The following is a 17,384-nucleotide window of genomic DNA, read 5'->3' on the forward strand; positions in this document are numbered from 1 at the left end:
GGTTGGCCAAAATCTTCGCCCAAACGTTACCTGTTCCCTTTTCCACCCGAATTTTTTGTGAATGCAACTGTACTCTGCTCTCGGCGTACTACCAGCATGTTTCCAGCAGTGTAGCGTAGCGGATGTAGTTAGACGGGTGCCTAAGGACAACAGGAGTGATTTTCAACCAGCCACCAGTCCGCGATAAGCCCGTTACATTGGGTGAAACAGAAGAGGCCGTTCTGGAGGCAGCTCGTAATAATCCACACACCAGAACAAGGGCGATTGCACGAGACACCAGCCAGCCGTCCGTCTGGTGAATACTGCATGAACATAAATTTTACCCATACCATTTTGAGCTACACCAAGAGCTCCATGGGAAGGATTTCAAAGCTCGAATGGAGTTCTGTCGGTGGCTATTAGGCAGGCTGGACAATTTTGCAGCATTCGTATCGCATATCTTGTTCTCGGACGAATCGCACTTCCACAATAATGTGGGCGTCAGTCTCCACAACATGCAGCTATTGGAGTCCGGACAATCCTCACTGGGTGCGACAGGCGGCCCATCAATACAGTGGGGAATGAATGTTTGGTATGGAATCTTCTCCCGGAAAATGATCATCAACGTCTTCTGTGCTTGAATTGTTTCGTAAAGACGAAGGCTGCGTACACTTCTTTGTCGTGGAAAACTTGTGAAATACTGACGAGAGCAGATTCGACACTCACGATGTGGTGTTGCCAAATCATGCATACTACATCCCATGCTGCATGTGCGAGTGAACTTCTAGCAGAGGCAGAAGAGGTAGAGATTAAGACGCCATGTGTTGGTCACTATATCAATTTTTCATTCCGTCTTCGTAATTTATTATCTACCGAAAGTGGTTGCGCCGTTTGGGTCACGTAGCTATCAGCTTGCATTCAGGAGATAGTGGGTTTGAACCCCGATATTGGCAGTCCTGGTTTTCTGTGGTTTCCCATTTTTACACCAGGCAGTACCTTAAGGTCACGGGCACTTCCTTCCCACTCCTACCCCTTTTCTGTCTCATCGTCGCCAAAAAAACTTGTATCTGTCGATGCGACGTAAAGCAAAGTGCTGAAAATATAACAATCGTCAGTGACAGTGAAATCGACTGAGAAATAAACAAACTAAGAATCACGGTAAAACGTACGGTCTTCAGCGGACAAAATACGATCCGTTTCAGCTTCATTGCGTGAGAATTGCCTGGAATGACTGAGTCTCACGATCAGTGAATGAGTGTTAGCAGCTTTGATGTTGCCCTGAGAAAACTAAAGTGATTAAAAATGAATAAGTATATTTGTCAACATGTCACACGTTTTCATTGTGTACTAATCCTGTTTAAGATTACGCCATATGTAATTACTAACACTTATGTTAGCTGAATGTATGAACTTTAAAATAATGGAAATTATTCGGGAATACATGTGTTGGGACCGGGCCCTCTCTTGTAGAAAAATAATTTACCGCGCTGGGGTTTCCCCGAGTTTGAGAACCGCTGCTGTAATCGCACCTAAAAACCAAACCCCATGGCGCAAAAGCCCCGAAGAGCCATAGCCTACCGAGCGACAGCTGGGCAACCCGAAGGCCTGTAGATTACGAGGCGTCGTGTGGTCAGCACGACGAATCCTCTCGACCGTTAATCTTGACTTTCACCGAGCTCGATAGCTGCAGTCGCTTAAGTGCGGCCAGTATCCAGTAATCGGGAGATAGCGGGTTCGAGCCCCATTGTCGGCAGCCCTGAAGATGGTTTTCCGTGGTTTCTCATTTTCACACCAGGCAAATGCCGGGGCTGTACCTTAATTAAGGCCTCGGCCGCTTCCTTCCACTTCCTAGGTCTTTCCTATCCCATCGTCGCCATAAGACATATCTGTGTCGGTGCGATGTAAAGCAAATAGCAAAAAAAAAAAAAAAAAAAAAAAAAAACTTGACTTTCTAGACCGGGCCCGCCATCTCACCGTCACATAGCTCCTCTATTATAATCACGTCGGCTGACTGGACCTCGGACCAGTCCTCAGATTCAGGTAAAAATCCCTGACCTGTCCGGCAATCGAACCCGGAGCCTCCGGGTAAGATGCACCTACACCGCGGGGCCGGCATAGGCACATCTACCTACCTAAAATTAAAACGACAATAACAATAGATGGAAAACAAAGCCATCTCTTCGCAGATAATGATGGAAAGGTAAAGGCTTCCACTATCTGTAACCACAGTAGTAATTAGGAATAGAGCGGTTAGCTTTATACACGGCCTTTTTTGTCGTCAGGAATTAACCAGGTAACCATTTCTGTTGGAGGTTGAGTGAACCCCAGGACCATGTACCACTTAAGAAGTGTCAGTCTCAACTTTCTTCCGAGTGAACAGAGCACGCCTTGACCGCTTCGGCTAGGCAGCCGCACAGTACTCAGTTCAGATTTAACGCGTTTTAGGAACGTGACTTTCCATTTCATGATCCAAAGGCTCTCCTTTATACACATTAAATTAAAATGAGCAAGTTTATCTTTCATTTATTTTCAGATCATAAAATTGTGCAATAATCTTCCCCTTCATTGAAAATATATGTGTTCTAGCGCCAGCGAAGGCGGTGATTACCATAATAATGAGGTCATCGGGTAAACTGCCGCATTTGTCGTCGAGATACTCTGCTGTACTGCGGGCTGCCTGCAACAGAGGAGAGTTTTATCTTAGCTTTAAGCAAGTGTCCTATGTATTTTATATTTTTTTGAAGCGAGTTCATTAACAGTGCCGTTAAAGGCGTCCTGGATTTTAGTCTGTCACACCGCATCGACCACAATGGTATAACATTGTGAAGAAAATCTCTTAAAACTTAGCGAATGTTTTACAGGTTGTACAAAGCTGCTTACCTTTCCTACGTTCACATGTGAATAATACATTGTATGTACAACAATTGTGGTTATATTCAAGATTTACGCTTGATATTTCCATTAGACAACATGCATAGTCCAAATGGTTCACAAACGTCGTGGTCCAGAGTACATGATAATTGAGTCGAAATGATTCTAACCTTTCACCAAGATGGCCACGGCTCGAAACCCGACCAGTACATGTGGGCTTTTTAAAATGTAATCTGTTAGGCTGACGAGTGACACAGACGTTAGCAACGTTCGCCTTCCAACACCAGGTTGGCAGGTTCGATCCTAGCTCAGTGCAGTTGTATTTAAAGGTGTTCAAATTTGCCAGTCTCGTGTACTTAGATTTACGGACACGTAAGAGAACACCTGAAGGCCAAAATTCCGGCTCCACGGCGTAAAAGTAGTTAGTGGGATATACACCCAAGAATATTATTATTATTATTATTATTATTATTATTATTATTATTATTATTATTATTATTATTTCTTCTAACTACCTTTCTTCCCACAGCTGTGGGGTCGCGGGTGCGAACTCCTTCGCACATTTGGATTTGGTCCTGTTTCATGTCCAGATACCCTTCCTATTTGGTGGGATGTAATCACCATTGCGTTTTTCTGTGGTGGTTAGTAGTGTCGTGCCGGGCTGAATGGCTCAGACGGTTGAGGCGCTGGCCTTCTGATCCCAACTTGGCAGCTTCGATCTTGATTGAGTCCGGTGGTATTTGAAGGTGCTCAAATTCGTCAGCCTCGTGTCGGTAGATTTACCGGAATGTAAGAAAACTCCTACAGGGCTAAATTCCGGCACCTCGGCGTCTCCGAAAAACCATAAAAGTAGTTCGTGGAACGTAAAGCAAGTATTATTATTATTATTATTATTATTATTATTATTATTATTATTATTATTATTATTATTATTATTATTATTATTATTATTTATTGGTAGTGCAGTATTTGTTGGACAGACACAACCACCGAGTCTCCGAACCACAATAATTAATTAGAAGCTATTAAAATCCCCAACCCAGCCGGTAATTGAACTAGTGACCCTATGAACCGAAGGGTAGAACGCTGACCATTCAGCCAAGGTGTCGGACTATTATTATTACTATTTAAATCTAAATCTGTATCCTCGCCCCGAGTTGGTGTAGCTCTTTTCAGGCACAGCCCCGAAGGGGGTAACTGCATGTAATTTTTAGTCGCATACCAATCCTCCTGACAATCTTAAATCTCTGACAGTACCAGGAATCGAACCTTGGAATCCAAGAGCGGCAATTAATAGCGCTAACCGTTACACCTGGGAGATGCGTACAGTATATACTGTGACCGTTCATCACATCATCAAGACTATATTGTGGCATTCCGCCGCTCAAATATGCCGTTTTCCGCGCTTTCATACGTTAATTAGCGCCCAAGTCAGCGCACGTCCACCCTCCACGGGGTGCGAGTGGCGAGCTGTCAGCCCCACGCACCAAACTCTCTTTGCGCGTAAGTACTGTACCGAGACATATTTTCGCCTCCGGCCAGAAGCGCTCTCACTCAGGCGCGACAGAGAAAGAAACACTCCCACAGCAAGTAGGTCACGGAGGTCGTGCCCAGCGTTGGCAAATATCACTTTTCCGCTCCTTTTCCCGCGGAAACACCGCTGCCAGAAACCTGTCTTCAATTGTTTTCAGGAGAGAAATTAACATAACTCGCATACTACAAGGCAGATTTTCATGACTCAAGGTTCATTAAAAGCGGCGAATTTATAGAAAATTTTGACACCAAGAAGTCCTTTACATGATTCTAATGGAATAATCTACGCTGTTTGTGGACATCCCACAGGTGTTCACCATCTGGAGAAAGCTGTTAGGGTGACCGAAGCCACGGAACCGCCAAATTGCAAGCCCCTCCCTCACTGGGATATCAAAGGATGCTTTCGAGATTAAAGCAAAACACGTGAAGTGATCAAAATGATAACTGATCAGTAGAAACTCGCGCAATTGAGCTTTAATTTGATGCATTGATCGATCCTGGAAACCACGTGCCACCGGACCGATTTCTGCAGGTAGGAGGAGTCTTACCCTCTCTTTCGAGTCTGACACGTTTCATGATAAAAGGGGGTGCGAACTGAGGCAAGCATCTTGTTCTATTCTGCCAGTGGCATAGTGAGGTGGTACCTAATGTGAGTGACTCTTCAGTATTCTTTGCTTCACTGCTACAAAGTGTGACCAGTCAATAATCATTTGAATAGTGTTTATGTAGCTGAAGTTCTATCAGTGGTATGATTATGTAACAGTGAAGTGAAGATTTATTGATACTAACAGAGTGCGGTATTTAACCCTAACCATGACGGTCATATGATATGCAGAGTGGCTTATGTGTACGAATATATGAGTAAAGAGAACGTAAATCAAACGCTAGTAGGCTGTGAAATAACATGGGAGATCCAGTAACCATATGATGAATGATCAGGTGTAGGAGAAAGTGCGGCTCAGTGGCGACGCGTAAACTCAGGGCGTTATCGGTGATAAAAAAATCCCAGACGTAGTAGCTAATCTGTACTCCCATATAAACTAGTGCTGAATTAGGCAAGGTCAAACCACGTTCGTAAGGGTAGCTTTGGGACTTCTAATAACAGTGAAAGTGTGAACGTAATAATTAGGGCCTAACTGCCGATAGTAGAATAGACAACCAATAGGGAAAGCAACGGGCTACAAACATTACCGGTGCTTGATTAGAGGACTCGAGCCCATGAGTCTCTCTGATCATAGAAAATTATAATGTGTTGCCAATTATCACAATTATAATTAAGTCAGATTCCCTCATTGTGGTGTGCCAGTGACATCAGTCTCCGAGAAAGAAGAGAATCAACGGGAGGCCCGCACTTAATCAAGACGCCGTGGAACCTCAAGGACTTCCTACTGTGTACGGCGAATCAAGACATCATGCCATCCACCCAGCGGCAGCCGAACACCGGACTCCAGGTTGCTGATACTGTCGTAATGGACGACTAAACGACTAGATGTGCCTTCCTGGGTGAGCTGTGGGGTGATCCAGGCAGATGAGTATTGTGAAAATATTTGAAAGTCTATTTCCTGTAAAAATGTAAATATTTAATGCATGCAGATTCTTTAGAAATGTAGGGTAGGATTTCGTTGTTCTCAAAGGGATGGCAGTAGTTATTGATAGGGCTAGTGTTTATGTTTCTTCACGGTCGGGGACCGTATTTCTTTATTTAATATGGGAATTCATGCATGATAATTTAAGACCCTAGATTTGATTTACCGTGGAGCACTATGGGAATTAAAAGGGATTCTTTAATATTCTTGAAAATCACTCCATGTACCATTGATAAAAGATACGAGTCATATGAGTCATCTAGAAATTTCAAGGTTTTCTGTAGTAGATGCTTCACGTAATGTGTTAGGTCATCCCCTTGTATAAATTAAGTATGGTGAAGAAGAAACCTCGATATGACAAGTGACGTGTGATAATGTGTGAATCTATTTAGAACGCGAGTGTTAGCATACTTTGTCCCGAATGCTAGGGCCTTTTCTTTCTTCCATAATATGCGTGTATTGGTTATGCCGAGAAGTGAGATCGAGCTACTCCAGCTGATAAGGAATAGATCGAATGCGGTGTTGATGAAATATAAGCAAAGTATGCGCAAGGTTGTTTATCCCATGCTAATGGTATAAAGTAGGCTAGATGCAAGCCGATGTGTTTAATTGATGCGTGTGGCATCCAATGAATAATGATATTTTGAAGCGAAATGCCGAGGTGGCTAGATAACGGGACCGAGTTCCCTTTTGTTGAAAGTGAAAGTGCAGGGTGAGGACAGTGTAAACAGCTGGCCGGTGAGATTTAAAGTCCGGCCAGGTAAGGAGGGATGTGAAATACTATCACCGCTGTGAGAGGAACTTAGTGTTAGAGGGCTCGTTCTCTTTCTCTCCGGCATCGATATTACATGCAACCAGTCAGAAATAAACACCGTTGGTTAGACCTACAATTCCAATAAATGAGAGAATTCCCCCATTTCTTTATGTTAATTAAAACGACTAGGGATTTTCAGAGTGGAAGTCACACTTCACAATTGTCATGGGACATGAGTTCATGTCTCATCAGCACCAGAGGCAGTTATGCTGCTGCCACCAGCTACGGGCGGATGCCCCGGTCCGTGATTTATATTGTAAATGTCGAGTGTATTTATTGTCTTCTATCCACAGGTGTGATATGTATTTGAACACTGTATTGTTTTCTGTTTCGCTAAATATAATTCATTTAAGGATCATCGTTGTACAAGTGTCGAATTCGTGTATATATTTAAGTGACATCCCATTGGAACATACGATGTGTATTATTTGTTTATCTCATGAGATAGCGAGATAGGTGTTTTTCTTTCTAATAAGTGAGACGACTTTCAGGTATTTTAGACAAGCTCGTATATCAAATACGCCTCACCTGGTTCATTCGATAGCTAATGTTAATTCTCGCCAATAGGACGACGACTTGGTATTTGAATATATAGTGTAATAATGTAAATAAGGCGAGTAATACAAGATACGCCATCATCCAATTATTTCTGTGTACACCGGTACTAGTGCATAATGTGTTTGAATATCTTCAGAGTGAATTGCAATTCTAGGGAAAGGACTAGAGAGGACAGTTACACACTCAAGGAAATTTACGGTGTCTAATTTATAGGTTTAATATGGTGGCATATCCATGTATAAATTATCTACGTGTTTTCTCAGGCATTAAAATTTTAAAAAAAAGAAACGTAATTCATTCTTCTCATTTCATAGGTAAATAGTATTCCTCTCATTATTATGATTCCCCTACTGTAAATTATTAGATTACTGCCCAGTAAGGACAGACTGCGACCCGTATGTCTCTACCGGCTCAGCTAGTGCCTTGTAACGCTAGTAGGGGAGAAGGGGTCTTCGGCGCCGCGCCCGGTCGGAGGCCTCATCCAAGGTGTTCCATTTTTAACGTCATGTTGCGGGAATATTATGGTCTATTGATGTACTGATACCACGAAAGGTTACAATACATAAGTGTATATGGAAATCTCTGAGAAAATCGTTTTTGTTAATCATTGACGTATTTAAATTTGTTTAAGGTAATACGCTGACTAGTTAAATGTCAGTGATATGGAGCGCCCTTACTTTGACACTTGTCTTGTAATTTGTAACGAGTTCGAAATTTTCTAGAGCGTCCTTTGCAATCTGAAGTTAATTGACCTGACCGTCATTAAATTTCATGTTCATTCTTTTCTATTATTAAATTTGCACTATTCTCGAACTCCATTACTTTTTTTTTTTGGTAATTAAAAACAGAACACACATGTTCATAATAATAATTGCTAATTTCTCTTCTGCTCTCTAGTTTGTATGAACCAGTGTAAATATGAGGTACACACGGTGGGTTTTAATTGTACACATTTAGTTATAATAAGTTAATTTACTGCGGCTGTAAATCTGCGAGCAGAATTAAAAATATGAGAAATAACAAACCATAAATCAGCTCACCGCTGACACAGAAATAATGAATTCAAAAAATACACCCGTGGCACAAAACAGCGCGTAAAAATTAAGTACCAATAAAACTGACTGTCATTACTGTGTGCTTCTTACTTTGCCTTTTAAATTTTCAGAGTGGTCATTACTCAAATTAATGATTTAATGAAAACGATTATTATTATTATTATTATTATTATTATTATTATTATTATTATTATTATTATTATTATTATTATTATTATTATTATTACAGATAGGTTGTTGGATATAAGAACCGGCAGGGCCTTAGTGCTGGATGAGAACATAGAAGAAAAGAGCATCTTTAGGCAATAGAAGGTATTAATTCTGAGCTATCATTCCCTTCTTTGTGCTTTTTTGTCCTTTTCGTTTTGTTTAACAATTTACAAGAAATAGTGTAATAAAATAACAGTAAATAACAAAAGATAACGATAGATATACAGTTATACAGGATTTTCCCCCTCGGAGCAAGGAACAATTTAAGTTCCTACATCCTAACAGGTCAGGTTTGCCTTGATACATTTAGGTACAAGACGAGAACGAGGTTAATTCTCGTTAGACAATCATCGGTAAGACAAGGGTAAATTCGACGCAACATCCAAAATAGGCAAATGATTCCCGAAAAATCAAATAGGGAACAAAGCTCACACTACAAAGCTGACCATTGCAAATGTTTTCATCAAATCAAACTTAGACATCTAAATGTGGAAAATACCAGCAACGCAAAGAGAATGCGAAATGGCATGGCAGAAAGATCTAATCTAATGTCCATTGGTACAGAGGATAAGCCTATGCTGTTCTAGGGGGAGAGAAAATTACGATTGAAAATGGTCCCAGAAGGTTAAATTTTGAATAATCATAGTTGTAGTGAAAGGAAACTACCAAAGGGAAACGAGGGTCAACACTCGTACATCCTTCGTAAGTTTGTAGCCACATATTGGCACCTACATTTGTTTTGATATATGCTAATAACCTGAGAAGATGCTTGCATAATGTAAATTAAATAGGAAGTATCAAAGTTCCCACCCTAACTTTACATGATAGCACCAATAAAATCTCTCTCCGCCAAACGTAGTTCAGGGTTGCATTTATATCGTTACATGTCAAGAGCCTCGTTATTTACCTTGCTCAGTCGTCAGCCGCCCGATCCGAAGAGAGGTCTGTACTCTACCAGGAAGTAACCAGAAAGACGGTGACAAGGCAACTGACTGATCCTTTTGAAAGCAGTGAGTTGTCTACCGTTTGGATGCAGTTAGTTGTACCAACTCCTAAAACAAGATTTATCCCTTAAAAGTTCGGGCATTAGTTCCTAGGTGGCACACAGATCATAGTACGAAGGGTAGCTTATTAGCAGGCTGAGTAACAGGGCAAGACCAAGATAGTCGGTCCGTTATTGGGCATTATACATTTTCCAGCTAACTCATTCCTGGTTGCCAGCGTTCGCCCCAGTGTGTTAAGTTGGGCTCATCAGTTGGTAAATGGCACACCTACCAAGACGCATGACTAGTGCATACTGCAGAGGCCACTGCGTAGGCTACTTGGAGCCACCGGTAGTGCCAATGCATTATTTATAATGCAAAATTTATAATGTCCAATCACGGACTAACTATATTGGTATTATAAATATACTCATTCGGAACAAATATTTCAGGTTTCCTATGGGAATCAACATCTATATCAACAGGGCAAGAGATAGCAGTAGTAGTAGTTTTTTGCCATTTCCTTTACGTCGCACCGACACAGATATGTCTTATGGCGACGATGGGATAGGAAAGGCCTAGGAATGGGAAGGAAGCGGCCATGGCCTTAATTAAGGTACAGCCCCAGCATTTACCTTGTGTGAAAATGGGAAACCACGGAAAACCATCTTCAGGGCTGTCGACAATGGGGTTCGAACCCACTATCTCCCAATTACTGGATACTGGCCGCACTTAAGCGACTGCAGCTATCGAGCTCAGTAGTAGTAGTAAGTTCAACGGTTCGCCGCTAGATGACACTGAATAAAATGTTAGACTGGTCAACTAACATCTCACTTTTCTGTTTTTAGGACATTTGGGCCATCTGAGAACCACAGTGCTTGTGATTTAACTGTGTTGTTGTTCTTTGCCGCTTCTGGTGTTGTTGGTAGTGGGTTTGACTACTACTTTCTTCTCGGTACCTTGAGCTTTTCTGTTGGCAGAGTGATTCTTCATTATCTTACTGAACTCGCTTCCTTTCCTCGGACCATTTCCTGGTATCATTGTGTGGTTTACTTCTGTAAGGGATGTTAGGGTCTGGATTTGACAGTTGAACGTTCACTAGTTCTTCTTCTTCTTCTTCTTCTTCTTCTTCTTCTCCTTATTATTATTATTATTATTATTATTATTATTATTATTATTATTATTATTATTATTATTATTATTATTATTAGAGGAATTGTCTTCGAATTCCTGTCGCGGTAATATTGCGTGAACCACTTAACAGAACAATTTCTTTAACAACGGAAAGTGATTTACTGCCTCTTTTCTCCCCGCTTCTGTTTTGAAAGTATCGTAAATTAGGTTGCTCATAACACAGTAATTGCCTCTCGTGAGGAACATAAATTTTTCACGAGTCTTTTCGACTGTTTCCGCCGTCAAGTCGAGGCTGAATACCGTCACGGGGCGTTAAACAGCTCTACGGTAGTCGAAACTCCGCAGGTGGATCCACTGTCTGGGAAACTTGATCTTTAATAACGTGGTCGTGACGAGAGTGTATTCCTAGTGCTACTCTACGTCACGGTATTTTATTGCTGTTTTTACACGTTGTGCTTGCAGTGGATGCGATTCACCGCCATTTAAAATCTTGATTATCTTATCATTACAGAATTACTAATTACTCCTTATTCCTACAGGCAGCACAGTGGTGTAACCTTCATCCCGACTTCTGTGTCTCGAATCGTGGCGACCTCACGTGGGATTATTAATCAATAGTGAATTCATCGTGCTGTTGGTTTTACGTCCCACTTGTAGGGTATTCGGAGGCGCCGAGGTGGCGGAATTTTGTCCCGGAGGAGTTCTTTTACATACTAATAATTCTACTGACACGCGACTGACTTATTTGAGCAACTTCAAACTCGATGGATGGAGCAAACTTGCGCTCAGAAAGATCTCACGTGGAATTCTCATTTCGCTTAAAGATTGATGACTGAGACAGAACAAGTCAAGTCTTCAACGTGCCTAGGTCAGAAGATTACAGAGGAGGGAAGGTGCAACACTCGAGTTAAAATGGCATGTTGCCCATGTCAAAACAGCTGTTATGCAAATAAGCTGCAGTATGTGAGGCGCGCTCATAGTTCTTGACCTTGCAAGTAGCCTGCACATGTTCGACCTAGCAAGCATCAGTCGCCAGTCTGAAGCTCATCTGTTAACATGGTGGGACAGTTATCATTGCAACACAGTATTTTCATATGTAAAAGTTCTGGTTTCATCTTAATGGTCATGTGAACAGCCATAACTCTCAATATTGGTGTGCAGAAAATCCAAATGGTGTTTATGAATTCCCTTATTATGATAGGAATATTAGTGTTTGGTGTGCTGTTAGCGCAAGAGGAATAATTGGGCCTATTTTGTTCGAGACGACTGTAAATGCAGAGAGGTACCAAGATGACATTTCGACACCGTTCTTCCGTCACTTAGCGAAAGAAGAAAAATCGCGTGGGTGGTTTCAAAAAGATTCAGCCCCTTCTCATACAGCAGAAGATTCTCTTCTTACAGCCTCGGAAGTGTTTATAGACAGAGTGATCAGTGCTGGTCTATTTCCTCCTCATTGCCCAGATCTAGCAGTGTGTAATTTTTACTTGTGGGGTAAACTGAAAGAAAAAGTGTATCGAATAAATCCTCACAGATTGGAGGAACTGAAAGAAAATATTACGAATGCAATCAGAAACATTACAGTGGCAGAGCGTGGTTACCAGATACAATGCCTGTATAACCCAGGAAGGATGACACTTCCAGCATCTTTTATAAGGTAAGATTTCATATAAGGTTGTATACACGCTTAAAGCAGGGCGGCCGCGCGCGACTTAAGTCCGGCTGAGGCAGCTGCCGTAGCGCAGGTTACAAACACCGTGCGTTCGGTCTTAGTTTATATGAGACACCCTGTGTGTGCCACTCAAGTTAGATATTCCCTCAAACTGGAAATGCTACCTGCATGACACTTAGTATGACTCTGAAGCGTGTACTACTAAATAAAAATGAAAAGAACCGTCTTGAGCGTTTGAGATGTGGTACTATCGTTAAGATGATAAATGTGACGCAGAGGGATAAGATGTCAAATGCCAGGTTCTAGAACTGTGAACCAACGGAGATCAGTCGTTCACACAGTCCAAAACTAACGTCTCGCGTGGTGGAATCACACAGTGCTCCACTTCAGTATAAGGAGAACTATGGCTGAAAGCACCATTGAAGGAAAAAATCCCAGGAAGATCTAGAAACACCTTTCTGAAACAAATTCTACTGTAAATGGCATCCAGACACAGAATCATGTATCATCGGAAAAAAGCCGCAAAGAGCAGGATGATCTGAAAATGTTAAATCACAACTATCATTCTTAAGACTGCAAACCAATGATGATGAATCGTGTGGCGGCAGATCGGTCATATGGGCTTAAACCACCCGATCAAATACCATATCTAGTCTTTGTGCCCAGTTTTCCTCATACAAAAATAAGGTTACACTGAAAAATATATGTTTACAAATTGTTTTACGTCGCACAGGCTCTCTTATGGCGACGATGGGATAGGAAAGGAATAGGAGCTGGAAGGAAACAGCCAATGACTTAATTAATTTATTCATTTGTCTGGTGTGGAAATGGCTGCCGGCAGTGCCGATCGAACCCACTCTCTCCCGAAAGCAAGAAAAATAAATTATTCTAATTTCTAGAATAACTAGTGTTTTGTTGCGAGTTTCTACCTAATATTGGTTTGCATACTCAGTTGCCTTTTATGTTTCGAAGTGTTATGTTCCCATTATGCCTTTGCTGGCGGGACCTAGTGTTTACAGTGCACTACGTCTTCTGGTATGGGCTAGAGCAATCTTGTTACTTTCATTAATCTGTCTCAGCTTTATCCTTGGCTTTGACAAAATGAAAGTGACTGAGGTATGAGTGATGCTAGTAATGCCATTCCTTCTGCAGCCAGTCCCTGCTATGAATGGTGTGAAAATATTGCTCATAGGGTAGGTTGTTGCATGCATTTCAGTGGGCTTGGCATACTGATATGTAATAGCAACTTCTGGCTCGGTGAGGAAAGCAACGGGAAACTACCTCACTCCTCATTTCCCTAGCACGCCTCTTCAGTGATGCCTAGGCCATCTATGACAGCTGATGGTGGAGCTGTTGAGGATCCAACCAGCCTTCGGGCTGAGGACTAAACATACATACATGTTCCCATTGTTTCAATATCCGACTTTGGCTGGTTAGTCAGCGTACTGAACTTAGGTTCATAGGGCCCCGAGTTCGATTCCCGATCGGGTCGGGGATTTTAACCTTCACTGGTTAATTCCATTGGCCCGGGGGCTGGGTGTTTGTGCTGTCCCCAACATCCCTGCAACTTAACACACCACACTTAACATTATCCTCCACCACAATAACATGCAGTTACCTACACATGGCAGATGTCGCACACCCTCTTTGGAGGGTCTGCCTTACAAGGGCTCTGCACTCGGCTAGAAATAATAGCCACACGAATTTTTTAAAAAAATGTTTCAATCAGCTGTCGTTCTTTGACTTTTCTATTGGCAGTTAACTCCATTACGTTGTTTCTTGATTAACGTAGGGATTCGAATTTTTCTGTGACTTGGGAAGCCAAAAAGTGGTATTTTAAAACTAGCAAAATCTGTGGTTTTAAACAAACAATGTAGTAGTTTCGGAATACATAAAACGGAGTTGGGATTAAACAAGAATTGACCACGGGAGGTTGGATAGGGTAGATGAAAGGGAGGAGCCTGACACAAGGAAGTGGATGCAATGCCAGGACTCGGCTAAGGGCCCTGTGGCCGCCAACGCATGCTCCCCAGTTAATAGCCCCTGGATCCTCTTTTAGTCGTCTCTTACGGCAGTCACAAAGTCTGATCACAAAGTTAGTTTAATTCTATTGTAGAGTAAATATATGATGCAGTAGCTATGTAGAAATAGAACAGGACATGGTCCCATTGAGACATACATCGAACCACGTTATGGAAATGTTTCTCTGTAGTAACATCATTTTTGAATACTGACAGTTAATGCTGTGAATGCGAGTTATGATTTAGTTGACCGAAATGGATAATCACAATATTCTTGTTATGTTCCAGGGTCAGGCCAGCGCCATGAGTGGGCTGCAGACGGGCCCGCTGGTGCCCACTGTGCGGACCCATCAAAACACTACTTCCGGCCTCATCCCTGACGTCCCGGGGAACCCCACGCTCGTGGAGCGCTGTCGATACCTGGACTATGACTACGACATAGCCACGGCTGTCATCTGCGGCATGTACCTCGTCTTTGGCGTCGTCTACAGCCTTTTTGGTAAGTTGATTATTTCGAATTCTTATTACGGGTATTTATTTATTTATTTATTTATTTATTTATTCATTCATTTATTTATTTATTTATTTATTTATTTATTTATTTATTTATTTATTTCCGTGATTTTGAGGGTTTTTAAACTTCCCGTACACCGGTTGGACACATTTGTCACACAAATTATTAGGAACTACAGGATGCCCGAGTGATGACTTAACTATCCACGAAGACACATTTGTCTCCTTGTAAGCAGCCTCAGGTGGATGTTTTTAAGAGTTCACTCGTGGGTAATTTCCGCCAATTTCTTGGCGTCAGCCAATATTTGTTTTGAAAATTGTATTGCATTTCTGTGAAGAAATAAAAACTGGAATTATTTCGGAATGTTTAATGCTAGACCATCATAGATAATAGAGAAGGTTTAACACATACATTGAACTGTCAGACGGTATTTCTAATTTCATATAGGCCTACAATAGTTACAGCCATTGTTGTGCGTTAGTTTTTGTTGGAAATTGGAGTTTCTGTAATTTTGTTATGTAGATGTTTTAGATAGAACTAACATTTCCGGAGGTATCTGGACGCGTGTGAAAAGTACAGTAACAGTGAAATGGGAAATCGTATTTTGCACAATTTTTTATTACGTACAATATTAGGATACAACTAATATAAACGGAGGAACTCGGCATTTCTTGTTTTGTCCCCGTGAATCTTGCTAAGCCATTGTATGTACAATATATTGGGTATTCATCCCGAAGGCTGGTTAAAGCCTCAACTGCTCGACTGTCATCTGTCATAGATGGCTTAAGCGTGATTGGAGAAGGCATGCTAGGCAAATGAGGATCGAGGTAGTGTCCCGTTGCTTTCCTCGCCGAAACAGAAGTTGCTAATGCGTGTCAGTCTGCCAAGCTCACTGAAATGCACGCCACTGACCTCATGAGCGCCTTTTTTCACACCGTTCATAACAGGAATTGATTGCATAAGGAATGGCGTTACCAGCATCGCTCGTACCTCAGTCACCTCTACATCGTCAAAGACTAGGACGGGACTGAGACAGGTCAATAAAAGTAACAAATTTGATCTAGCCCGTACAGGAAGACTTAGTGCACTGTAAACACTAGGTCTTGCCAGCAAAGGCATAACCCATTGTGTGTGCTAATCATATCACACATGGCCTATCAATCAATCAGTCGGTCAGTCAATCAATCAATCAATCACCACTCATCAACATTTAGGGCTGTCGCTCACGTGATACATTCGCTGTCAATTTTTACCAAGTCTTTTCTTAAATGAACCCCCTGTGGGCGGGGGACGCAGATGAAGAATACGCCCTTGGTATCTCCTGCCTGTCGTAAGAGGCGACTAAAAGGGGCCCAAGGTGCTCTCAACTTGGGAGCGTGGGTTGGCAACCACGGGGCCCTTAGTTGAGATCTGGCATTACTTCCACTTACTTGTGCCAGGCTCCTCACTTTCATCTATCCTGTCCGACCTCCCTTGGTCACCTCTTGTTCTTTTCTGACCCCGACGGTTTTAGAGCATCGAGGTTTAGGGAGTCTTTCATTTTCACGCCCTTCGTGGCCCTTGCCTTTCTTCGACCGTTACTTCATTTTTCGAAGTGATGGATCCCTTCTTATTTCTTCCTTTTTCTCTTTTTTTTTTTGCTAGTTGCTTTACGTCGCACCGACACAGATAGGTCTTATGGCGACGATAGGACAGGGAAGGCCTAGGAATGGGAAAGAAGCGGCCGTGGCCTTAATTAAGGTACAGCCCCAGCATTTGCCTGGTGTGAAAATGGGAAACCACGGAAAACCATTTTCAGGGCTGCCGACAGTAGGGTTCGAACCTACTATCTCCCGAATACTGGATACTGGCCGCACTTAAGCGACTGCAGCTATCGAGCTCGGTCCTTTTTCTCTGTCTAACCCCTGTGGGTGGGGCATGCAGACGAAGAATACACCCACGGTATCCCCTCCCTCTCGTGAGAGGCGACTAAAAGGGGCGACCAACGGATGATTGTATTAGAACCATTAAACTACTTTTGATTAGTACCATCACGCGGGGAACACCATGGGTTGCCTGTACTTGCGAGTAGTACCACTATATTAGGTACGAAATAGGTTTGTGATTAGTAGCAGCAAAGAGTGGGTCACTGTGGATTTCCAGTACCTGTGAGTCGTACCCTTGTGAGCAACACCACGGGCCTGGGCGTTGCCTGTGATTAGTACCACTATACGAGCGGCACCGTGGGTCTGCGTTGCCTATGTGTGGCGCCATTGTGTGAGAAACACCATAGGTCTGCATTACCTGTACGACGTCCAATACTTGTGAGTAGTACCATCATGTGTGGAACACCGTGAGTCTACCCTACTTTTGATTAGTACCCCAACAAGACAAATACCATGGTTCTCCTTTATACTAGCGTTATGCGGGGCCGTTGACCTGTATTTTGGACCCCTTTAGACAAGCATCCTCGATTCA

General features: G+C 42.3%; 1 protein-coding gene across 1 annotated transcript in view; it reads left to right on the forward strand.

Moving 5' to 3' along the window:
• Positions 1-17,384, forward strand: part of LOC136876175 (transmembrane protein 198) — an 812,502-nt gene that overhangs the window by 715,503 nt on the left and 79,615 nt on the right. Inside the window, exon 4 of the mRNA XM_068228065.1 lies at positions 14,702-14,912. Within this exon, the coding sequence (XP_068084166.1) occupies positions 14,717-14,912 (196 nt within the window). The 5' untranslated portion in view covers positions 14,702-14,716. The remainder of the gene's footprint in view (positions 1-14,701; positions 14,913-17,384) is intronic.

Source organism: Anabrus simplex, chromosome 6 (genome assembly GCF_040414725.1).
Source record: "Anabrus simplex isolate iqAnaSimp1 chromosome 6, ASM4041472v1, whole genome shotgun sequence".
NCBI lineage: Eukaryota > Metazoa > Arthropoda > Insecta > Orthoptera > Tettigoniidae > Anabrus > Anabrus simplex.